Here is an 11,489-nt window from a genome sequence, read left to right as displayed (position 1 = left end):
TGCTTTTCAATATGCTTTATTAGACTTAACATCCAAAGAAATACAAAGTCATAACCTAACTACAGGATATAAAATAGGCCATCATGGTAGGAAATAAAAACCAATTTAAAATTAAGGTCTTCAACTACATCCCCATCCCCAACCAATGATTTGGCAGGTTAAAAAAAATTTTTTAAACTCTACTAGTCTGTTCTAGAGACTTTTAGAGAACTATGCAGTAGGTTTTCCAGGACATTGGTCTCTTCACTTAAGGTAGCACAGGGACGAAGTCCCAGAGCTGTGTGACTTCTTCCGAGTCACAGGAAGCCAGAAACAGAGCGTAGCGCTCAGCCTGAAGACACAGGTTGAATTTGTGATTCCGAATCAGATGGTCCTGAAATGACAAGATCAGCAGATTAAGACATGACAGCCAGGGGGCGGGGGGGGGGGGGCAGTTAAGTTCTAAGCCCCAGCTGAGCTGGTGACTGACTGAGCAAGTCCCATCTGTCCCCGTCTTGTAATTTTACAATGCGAGGTGACATATCACATACCTTATAGGAAAATGCTTGATGTGGAGGTACATTTCTTTCCCCGACTTGGGCAACACAGGCCTGGAATGTAAAGACGGGATGTTCCACACTAGGATGTGCCACACTGAGACACAGCTCATTCTTGATGTTGTGCCGTATCTCATTCAGGGAACTGTACTCGAAATACTATAAAAGAAAAAAAGAAAAAAGTTCAGCCAGCATGCACGGTTGTGAGAAAAGTCTGACTTATAACTTTATTTTTCTATACCGCCATAGTCAAACTGACTTCTAGGCGGTTCACATAGAAAGAAGGCTGGACAATCAGCGTATTACACAATGTAAGAAGAAGGAAGTTACATAATAATTAGGGAAGGAATACATGAGAGAAAGAAATTACATAATACATTGGGGTTATAAGGGGAAAAAATACCCGAGAGAGGTCATCTGATTAGGCAAGGAATTTCTCAAATAGAGCGGTTTTAATTGATTTTCGGAATGTGTTGTAGGTCTGTCTGGCTTTATTTATGTGGTTTCCCAGCCAGGATTGCTGTCTGTTTGCTTGGAACGTAAAGGTTCTGTCTAGGAAGGATTTGTATTTGCAGACTGTTTGTTTCTGGTTGTATGTGTGGGGTCGTGCAGAGTGAAGTGTGTTTGCAGGTAGGAAGGTGCTAGGCCCCAGACTTGTTTGTAACAGATACATGCAAATTATGTACAAAGCTTGTTCAAGGGCATCCAACACTAGGTCAGTGGTTCTTAACCCTGTCCTGGAGGACCACCAGCCAGTCAGGTTTTCAGGATAACCCTAATGAATATGCATGAGCTTTGCATATAATGGAGGCGACAGGCATGCAAATCTGCTCCATGCATATTCATTATTGTTATCCCCAAAACCTGACTGGCTGGTGGTCCTCCAGGACAGGGTTGGGAACCACTACACTGGGTAAACATTCACTTGCTGGGGGAGGGGGCATAGCACACAGCTGAAGACCTTATGCATCCCATCACTGTAGTCCAATACCTCCCCTTTCCTACCCTGGCCTTATGTCCAGCATCTCTCCCCTATATCTGTGCCACATCAAAATGTTACTCAGCAAATGATTTGTTTCCTGTGTGGGAGGAGCCATAGCTGCATTTGAGGGCTGTCAATCAAATCAGACTTGGTTTTGGAGAGACAGGACAAGCAGGGCAGCATCAGGAGATGAGGGAAGATTATCACATGTGTGCAGAATTCTCCAGGGATGCAGAATTACTGGTGTTCTGTACAGAATTTCTGAACTCCCTCTCCTGCTGCCCAATCAGACCAGCACTTCTCTGTAGCACAAATTGCTGGCAACATCTTTGGGCAGCCAGTATGGGCTTTTCAGGCTTCTCTATGATCCCATCCTAGATGGGATTTCCTCTGGATGGACTGCAGTAGAGAAAGGCAACCTTCCCGCCAGCTCTGTAGGCTAATAGCAGCGTCCAAGGTACACAAGATGGATTGTGGGAAGTGGGAAGAGCAAGAAAATGCTAGCTGGGGAGGATAGGGTGAGAGGCATGAGGAAGATGGCTTCCATGGGCCCAGTTCTTTGATAACACAATGTTCAAGCTATTTGAAGATTATTGGCCTTCTACCAGCTTTGACCAGTTAAACCTGAAAAGGCGGTTTCAAAGAGTCATCCAAAGTGCATTTCTTCCCATCTCTGGTTGGAAGTTCCCCAAGATGGTTTAAATCAGTGGTTCCCAACCCTGTCCTGGAGGAACACCAGGCCAATTGGGTTTTCAGGCTAGCCCTAATGAATATGCATGAAGCAAATTTGCATGCCTCTCACTTCCATCATATGCAAATCTCTCATGCATATTCATTAGGGCTAGCCTGAAAACCCGGTTGGCCTGGTGTTCCTCCAGGACAGGGTTGGGAATCACTGGTTTAAATAATTGACCCGTTTTTTGTAGAATGCTGTCTATAATGGATATCTGATTTTTGGGGAGGCTCAATGTAGACTAACCTTTAGTTGTATAAATGCCATCCCAACTAGGGATGCAGAGAAGTTTTACACTGATCAATTTCTTCTGCTAGTTCACCAGCTCCCCTACCTTTTAAGCCATGGTAGCGGTTTCTACTGCAGCCTGGACTGCCAAATGCTCCGACACTCAGAATTCCTCTGGGCGCTGGAGCAGTGTTAACATTTAGTAAAGGGGGCCTAAGTTCAGCAGCTTCATTAAATTATATTGACAGTCAGGATAATTAGCAAAAAAAAAAAATTTAGTGTTGTCATAAACTTGGCAGAATTTTGTACACAATTGCAAATTCTGCCAGGAGTAATTGCCATCCTACCAAACACTGTCTTGAGGGCGAAAACTCAGTTGGGTTGGAGGTTTCCACAATGGGAACACAAATGATACTGTTTATATGTAAATATGCCTCGTTTCCATTGTCCAAACCTCAAACCCACCCTAAGCAGACCAGATCTGGCCCTTATTAGACATGTACACTTCCCCCCCCCTTACATACAAAGAAGCCCCCTTCTTACCTGCGTAACTGGGTCTTTTTGGCATCTACTTGTGCCTACTTCAGCCTTTCCATCTTCCAACTCACCAACATCCAGGCACCTCTTCAAACCTAAATTCACAAGCTGGTAAAAAAAAAAAAAAAAAAAAAAAAAAAAAAAAAAACTTGTTTGCCCAAGGGTTTAGAACTAGGTCACTGGGGAAAGTGTCAGCCTGGTAATTCAACATACAGCAGGTCTGCTGTGGTCTAAAAGTCCCCTACCCACAGATGGGAATCACAACCAGTTTGAAGTCCCCAACTGGAGAATGTCTCTTGAGCTGCCTTGGAATTCAACTGCAATTACATCAATGTTAACCATTCTGAAGGTGCAACTAAACATCTCCTTATACAGAGGCCTAGAGTACTCACGGCGCCATAAAAGTGTGGGTTGAGTTCTGGAATGAAGAAGTCCGAGCGGACGGTGTTCATGTACCAGCCAAAAGATTTACAGCCCAACTGCTCTCGCAACAGATGTCTCTGGCTCAGGTCCCCGTATGACTTCTAGGCAGAGGTAGGAGAGAGGAACAAACAGCAGTTAGGTATCTGTTTTTGAGACAGCAGAATGGGGTGGGCCCCTGGGGTTTTCCTGTGCATTCCCTCCCCTCAACTAAGAGTTGTCTATTACACCTGATACATGAACCTATTCCAGCTAGGTCTTCTACACAATGGAGGAAGGAAAGAGGTTTTAAATAAAATCCCAAGTTTTACCTCCTTGAATATACGGGCAGCCTCCATATGCCTGTGATAGAACAGCACCTTGTATTCATCCATCCAAACCTCGGCGACTCGTACCAGGTTCCGGGACACCACTGAGCTTCCCTCAGCTAATATGTGAGGGTTCTCCATGCGGTAGACATGACCTACCACAGAGCAGGGCACAATCTCCAGCTTTCCTCCACACATCCATACCTGAGGAGGGAGAACATCTTTTGAAAGACTTGACCCTCCTGCTTAAATCACTTCCATCTCCTGCCAAGAACACCATAGCAGGCATGCAGCCTGCTCCCGCTTCATGCTTCTTACCTTAAGAGACATTTCCAAATTCTCACCTCCCCAGATTTGCATGTCTGGATCGTAGGTCCCAATGTGCTGGAAGAAGGATTTGGAGATAGCAAAGATTCCCCCCGCTATGGCTGGTGTCCTGAATACACAAAGAGAAAGCTGTCAAGTCCCTGCCTATGAGAATTAAGCAGAGTGTGGGTGAGTATGGTGTTGCTTACAGGAAGGGCTGAGTCTCATCCATCCGCATGTCCTCTAGGGCTTGGGGCAGGGGCTCAAACATGAACACCAGAGACCAGTCAAAGGTTCCACGGGAGTGCATCTTGGGCTTGGGGACAGGCCGCTCAAACTGGAAGGTGTGCAGGTCAATGAAGACAATGTCAGGGCTCACAACAAGGGTGTTGTCCAAAGCGATCCGCTCCAGAAGTGGTTCCAACCACCCTGGCCAGCACTCACCTACAGGCGAGAGGAGATGTAGGTACCCTTGAAATCTAAAATGGGAGCGGGAAGACCACCAAGTACCAGGACACCTCTTGTGAGACTATCACACGTTCTGTTGAATGCCTAATCCGCCACCACTAAGTCACCTTCACCATATGTTCCCCTCCTGTTCCAGCTATTCCTGTGCCCCCTCAAACCAGTTTCACCTCCAGTTGGCACTTTACTTACAATGGGCATCCAGGAACACCAATACATCTGCTTTGGCCTCCTCAGCTCCCAGCAACCTGGCACCTACCAGCCCCTTCCTCACTGGCTGCCGTAGGAGCCTCACCAATGGCAGCTCTCTCAAAAACTCATCCAGTGTTTTCTTCAAGTCCTCTATAGAGGGACAAACAGGAACATAACAAGATTTGCCACTGCTGGGTCAGACCTGTGGTCCATTGTGCCCAGCAGTCCCCCCAAAAAAACCTTCTTCAGAACCAATACATAGCAACTCCCATTGTTGCACACTACTTGAGTTAATCCTAGGCCAAGGGTTCTCAACTCAGACAGGTTTTAGGATACATGCAATGAATTTGCATACAAAAGAGATTGTATGCAAATTTATCATGTATATTAGTTGCGAGTATCCTGGATCCCCGACTGGGTGTCACAAGACCCGTGTTGACAACCCCTGACCTAGGTTATAGAAACAGAATATGATGCAGAAAAGGGCCTTCGGCCCAACAAGTCTGCCCACTCAAATACCCCCCTCCTAAGTTCTTCTTTTGAAGTGAATCCACATGTTTGCTTTGGACACCCATAACCACACAACCATTGTATTATGGGTGTCCAACTTTGGCCTTTGCTCAGTCAGGTTTTCAGGATTTCCCAATGCATATACATGAGATCTATTTGAATGCATGGCTCCATTGTATGCATATTCATAGGGGAAATCTGAAAACCTGACCGAGTTGTGGTCCGAGGATCAAGGTTGGGCACACCTGGCTGGGCTAATCCTAACTTTGGGATTCTAGTTGCATGCTTACACCCATCTCCACTCCGATTTGTTTAAATTGCAGATTCACCAAGATCTATTCGCACCCTCAACTTTCTCTAGGATTAAGAATGGACTAGTTCTTCCAAATGCATACATTGCTGAACAGGGTGGAACCCAGGGCCCAAACAGGGTCAGCAATGGGAATATCGGGGTTCTCTGGACAGAAATTTGGGAAGGAACCCCCGAAGCCCACCAGCAGGCTGCATCTCCTTCAGCTTTAAGCAAGCTTAGGGGCACCTGCAACAAGGACACCCTGGCAAACAGCCCTGTTTGCAATCTAATGCCAGCCCGGGATCTTGGTCCCCCCAGACAAAACAGGATTGTCTACCGCCCCTGTGTGCAGTAGGTTCTTCCAGCATCATCTCCTTGTCTTTAGCATCCCAACACAGACCCAATAAAAATTGCCAGTCACTTGTCATTCTTGGTTGATATCCTACCAGTTAGGACGTCAAGAACTCCCAAGGCCTTCTTGTTTTAAACTACACTATTGTTATCTTTAAACTATTTCCTTAGCCTTTTCCAGAGAGGGAAGGGAGCAGAGGGTTATGAAATCTTGTCATGTAGTCATTCACTAGTAACTGAGGAATGCACCTCAATTCCCCCACCTAAGCCAAACAGTACCTATGGTCTCTGAAAACAGACCGCCATGGAAGTCAAACCAAAGAGGGGCAGGAGGGTTTACTACGGTTCCCTCACATCTCATGCTAGATCCTCTCTCCAAGATACCACATCCATTGTGGGGTGGCTTACCGTTGGTACTGGCATCGTCTACAAGGATTATCTCAAGCAAGAGAAAGCGGGGTACAGAGGAGAGGACACTGTAGACTGTACGCAGCAGAGTTGAACGGGCCTCATTGTGGAAGATGATGATCACACTGACAGGGGACAGGCCCGGACAGCGCATGAACTTCTTTGCCAAACACCTTTCAGAGGAGGGAACAAGAGGAGTAGGTTTTGTTATGGCATAAGTAAAATCATAAGCAATAAAGGATTGTCTCAGGGGTTCACTCCATCCCTTGCTCCCAGGCAGTGTCTCCTGAACCTAAACCCTCAGAATAGTGTGGCACAGTGGTTAGAGCTACAGCTTCAGCACAGAGGTTGTGGGTTCAAAGCCTGTTCTGTTCCTTTTGACCTGGGCAAGTCACTTAAGCCCCCATTGTCCCAGGTACTTTAGGTAAGATTGCAAGCCCACTGAGACAGATAAGGAAAAAGTGCTCAAGTACCTGAATATAAAACCACTTAGGGTATAAGTGGTATATAAATACTTAAATAAGGACAGTGATCCCAATGCCTCCCTGATTACCATCACAGAGACTAACAAATTTATTTGCCAAAAGGCTCTTTCAAGTATCCAACATCCATAATTGAGAAATTACAGCAGTGTGATGGGAGATGGTGAGAGTTGGTATTATTAAAAAGATTTTCCAACCTAGATGTTTCTTACATTACACCCTCTGACCTCTGGCAAGTCTATTCAGCCCAATGCTAGCAGCAAATCTGAGTTCTGAAGTCATCCCCAACATCCCCTCGAAGCAGAGGACATGGGCAAGTCGCTCCTACATTGTAGGAGCATTACTCAAAAATTACTTACAAATTTGGAAGATTGTGAAAGTTTAGAATGTGTCACTTAGATGAGAAACACAAAACACCAATCTGCCGACACCTGACCAAGCCTTAGAGCAGTGGTCTCAAACTCAAACCCTTTGCAGGGCCACATTTTGGATTTGTAGGTACTTGGAGGGCCTCAGAAAAAACAGTTTATGTCTTATAAATGAAATGACAATTTTGCATGAGGTAAAACTCTTTATAGTTTATAAATCTTTCCTTTTGGCTAAGTCTTAATAATAATATTGTCATTTATAGCTAAAGAGACATATGATCAAGAAACTTTTTACTTTTGTGATTATGAGAAACATACCGAGGGCCTCAAAATAGTACCTGGTGGGCCGCAAGTTTGAGATCATTGCCTTAGAGGGAGTCATACAAGTGACGTTCATTACTCTCATGGTATATAAATCCATTTGGAGAGGCTGCCGTCGCTAGAAAGTGTGTTTTGATAAATCGGTTTGTTTTTTTAAGTGTAGGCTGTGTTAAGTCAGGAACTCAGTCTAGTACAATTGTAACCTAGAACTGTGTGTGAGAATGTTGAACTTTCTGGGTCAACCATGCTGCATAATGTCAGCAAATCCAGCAGATTAACCATCCCTCTTAAACGACATATTTTGTCTTGTCTTATTTGTTTAGATTATAAGCTCTTTTGAGCAGGGACTGTTAACTGACTCTACAGTGCTGCATACGTCTGGTAGCACTATTGAAATAGTTTAATAGTAATGTAGATTGAAGATGCCCATTGTGGGACCAGCAACTCTAGCCCAGTTGCACGGGGGATCTCACGCCAACTCTTGGAGTGCTTAAGCAAAGTAGACCAGAAATAATTGCTGATGCTTTAAGACCGGGCCTGCCCTGCCTGCCATTTCCCTGCTGTGATTTAAGACTCTGAAATCATATCCCCAATGTGGATGGCGTGACCTATCTGTCCCTACCTTCGTTGTTAAAACCACCTTTTAAAAACTGACTGTCAAGTCACCCTCTCAATCTCAGATTAACTAGTTCTCCTTGACAAGTCCAAGTTTTTACCCTAAGCTCTCAGGTTTGTCAAACCCCCCCCCCCCCCCCCCCCCCACCACCACCACCACCCCACGACTTCTTTGGACAGTAGACCAAGAAATGGAGTCTATAGTCCAACCATAACTTCAGCAAAGAGGATTACAGGTGCAAGTCAAAACGCATGTGTTTGACCAATACATCATTACGCAGATTACAAAAAGCCATCTCGGACAGGCTGAGCTAAATCCTGGAACTGCCACACTGCATGCTGAATTATATATTTCCTGTTCATCCACTAGGTCTACAAGTTTAGAGGCAATAGGGACAAAGCCAGAGCCAGCTCAGACTGTTTCTACTGACACGAAGCTCGCTACTAACCTTAGATAGCATCTATAAGAAAACTAAGCTCTATGTAGATATGAGGAGGGGGGCATGACAGGAAAGCAAGAAGCACATAATAAATACTGTACACCACACAGTTTTGTTCCCATCTTACTCAGGGGGTCTGGTATCTGGTCCAAGGTCCCGAAGCAGAGAAATACGATCACTGACAAAGGCATTCAAGTTATACTTTGCGTAGCCCATATTCCGCTCAATCTCCTCTTCTGCTGTCAGATCCGACACCCGGTATGGTCTTCCTCCTGCACCAGGGAACCAGGGATCTTGAGGAGGCCGCTGGAAGTGGGGCTGGAGGTCATCAGCAGAATAGTGGCCAGGGGGGCAGCCCAGGGTCCCTTCAACTTCTTGTGGTGGTGAGCTCTGCCCCTGAAGGGTGCTGTTATTACCGAAAACACTCATAACGTAGACCGCAGCCTGCCAGGGATTAAAATCCAACTCCTGCCTCGGCTGCTGCACCGAAGTCTCAGCGAGGAACCAATACATAAAACCCATTATCAGAAGACATAAGATGCAGAGGAACAGCAGGAATTTCAGCCAGCTCGCATTTCTGCGTGGGGGAACCATGGCCCAGACCCTGAAGATGGGAGAAGGTGAATATAAGGGAGGAGGTGCTGACAAGAATGGGAAGGAAGACACAACAAGGATTAGAGACATTCTGTTATTCAGGCATGTGCTCTCTTTAAAAAAAAAAATAAGATCAGTTATCTAGATAGAAAGGGAGTGAAGCCCAACAACAATTTTCCCCACTAGCACAAAATGGCTGCCTCCATCAATAAACATATTAACCTGCAGGAGTGTCCTGGATCTAAAGGCATATCTAGGTGGCCTTTAAAAATTAGGTCTACTACACCCTTCTGTCATCTTCTCCAGGAGCAGTTACCTCTCAATTTCAAAACAACTTAAGCTCTTATTCTCTATCTACCAATAGAAAATTCCTGAACACAACATGGCATACAAGAGACATAAGTCAGTCACTTTCTTTATGGGTTCATTATGCACCCCACAGAAGAGGAACATATTGATGTTTAGACTATAGCCTTTCTACTACACATTTTAGGGGCCTTAACAGAAAGTAAGTGGAGAAACAGCCTCAAGATTAGAACAATTGGCTGACAACAGGGAGCTCCTTATGACATTGGGGCAAGTCATTTTACACACACCCTCCCCAACTCCATTTACCTCAGGTACAAAGTTAAGTCCTTTAAGGACAGAAAACCACTTTGAATTACAACTGTAAAGAGTTGAGTCATATCTAGTCATTAACTACTGCTCCAAGTAGCATATAGAGGGAGAAAGTTACAAATCTGTAAATCTAGCTAGTAGAGTCACCCCAGTTAAAAATGCTATAGCACACATTGCTTTTGAAGGTAGAATTTAACTGTTTGTATGCCGCAGAGAATCAGTTAAACTCATCAGAAGACAAACAGCAGCAGGCCAGGTTAATGCACTTAAAATAAGAGAGAAAGAAAGGAATGAATAACTAAAGCCAATATATTTTTTTTCTAGTTTTAAATAATTGGCACCATAAGAGATTAGCACCAATTTTGTAGCTCAAAACTATAACCTACTTCTAACATGAAACAAAGCAAAGTTATAAAAAGTCCCCCACTTCTTATACTCAACACCCCCTCATTTCTAAATAAGAGAGAGAAAAAGAAATTAAAACATAAGCCCAGACAGATTGCTCCAGGCCCTTCTGAATGCACCTCACTCACCTGTTACTGGAACAGAACCACACCCCCAACCTCCATAAAGTCCCAACCCTGGAGGAGCTCTTTAAATACAGCTGTCCCCAAGGCCATGGGGTGGCTGAGCTAATTAATTTCAATCATTATAAAAATTGCTAAGGTAAACATTGTGATATTGCTTTTCCTTCTTGTAACATTCTTAATAGTTTTGTGGGGGGGGGGTTAATTTAATTTTTTGGTTCACATATGCAGGCATTGGGTTAGGCAGCAGTGATGGCTAGCAGGGAGGGGGAGGAGGAGGCTGCAGATTAGAGAACCTAGCAGGGTTCTAAAAGTTCCCCGCCTCCTTCTACCCCCTCCCCCCCCCCCCAGTTTGCAGTGCAAGGTATTAAACACTCTAGCCTAGGGGTGTCAAAGTCCCTCCTCGAGGGCCGCAATCTAGTCGGGATTTCAGGATTTCCTCAATGAATATGTATGAGATCTATTTGGATGCATTGCTTTCATTGTATGCTAATAAATCTCAGGCATATTCATTGGGGAAATCCTGAAAACCCGACTGGATTGCAGCCCTCGAGGAGAGACTTTGACACCCATGCTCTAGCCAGAAAAGGGGGGGTGGCTCTTTCTTTTGGCTTGCACTGGTTGTGCAGAAGTGGTGCGCATGCTCTGTGTAATCATAGCGAGACGGGTAGAGAGTTGAGCGTGGGTCCAGTATCCTTCTGTAATCCATCTCCACTGATTTTGTTTGATTTTCCTGTGCTTCATATCGAGGTTAGAGATGTTCCTCATCGGTCTGGAGTGTTTTTTGTCGCTGTGCTATCTCTGGGTTTCTCTCTTTTTTTTCCTGTTGGGTGAGCATCTAATATGGTTCTCCCTTTGATAAATGTAATCCGTTGGCTATCGGTGCCATCCTTTGTCCACTCGGTGTGTTGATGATAAGAGATGGGTAGTGGGCCCCAGGGTTACCATATGGCTCCAGAAAAAGGAGGACGGCTTGAGACATCCGGCTTTTACGTCCATTGCTTTCAAAGGAAGTAAAACCCATCCTCCTTTTTCTGGAGCCATATGGTAACCCTAGTAGTGGCAGTACCTGGTCCAGCCCCTATTTCTTTCAGATGCATGGTTCTATTTCCCTACCCTGATTGAGTGGTTGATTCTCTAGGGTAGGAGAATCTGCAAACGTGATCTAGTCACGATGTCGGGATTTCCACCTAAATATGCATGTGCCCTTTTCCTATGCATTATCTTCCTTGCATGCCTATTGTGGGTTGGATTGA

The 11,489-nt window shown here is 45.0% G+C and overlaps 1 protein-coding gene across 1 annotated transcript; it reads right to left on the bottom strand.

Annotated features, from left to right (window-relative positions):
* LOC117346351 (polypeptide N-acetylgalactosaminyltransferase 6-like) lies at nucleotides 1-10,321 on the bottom strand. The gene is made up of 11 exons (XM_033915759.1): nucleotides 10,240-10,321; nucleotides 8,622-9,135; nucleotides 6,269-6,441; nucleotides 4,708-4,857; nucleotides 4,260-4,494; nucleotides 4,063-4,180; nucleotides 3,748-3,948; nucleotides 3,409-3,540; nucleotides 3,023-3,124; nucleotides 531-695; nucleotides 1-373 (listed from the first exon to the last, which is right to left on the bottom strand). Exons 2-11 carry the CDS (start codon nucleotides 9,086-9,088, stop codon nucleotides 248-250), a joined length of 1,869 nt encoding a protein of 622 aa, XP_033771650.1. The 5' UTR covers nucleotides 9,089-9,135; nucleotides 10,240-10,321; the 3' UTR covers nucleotides 1-247.
* Nucleotides 10,322-11,489: the final 1,168 nt, after the last annotated feature.

This window comes from Geotrypetes seraphini, chromosome 12 (assembly GCF_902459505.1).
Source record: "Geotrypetes seraphini chromosome 12, aGeoSer1.1, whole genome shotgun sequence".
Lineage (NCBI taxonomy): Eukaryota > Metazoa > Chordata > Amphibia > Gymnophiona > Dermophiidae > Geotrypetes > Geotrypetes seraphini.
This window is presented reverse-complemented; position numbering and strand designations above follow the sequence as displayed.

Coding starts and splice junctions, on each gene's coding strand:
- LOC117346351 (XM_033915759.1), bottom strand. CDS start 9,088: ATGGTTCCCCCACGCAGAAATGCGAGCTGGCTGAAATTCCTGCTGTTC. Junction 6,442..8,621: donor CCAGATACCAGACCCCCTGA/GTAAGATGGGAA, acceptor CTCCTCTGAAAG/GTGTTTGGCAAAGAAGTTCA. Junction 4,858..6,268: donor AGACGATGCCAGTACCAACG/GTAAGCCACCCC, acceptor GTCCCTCTATAG/AGGACTTGAAGAAAACACTG.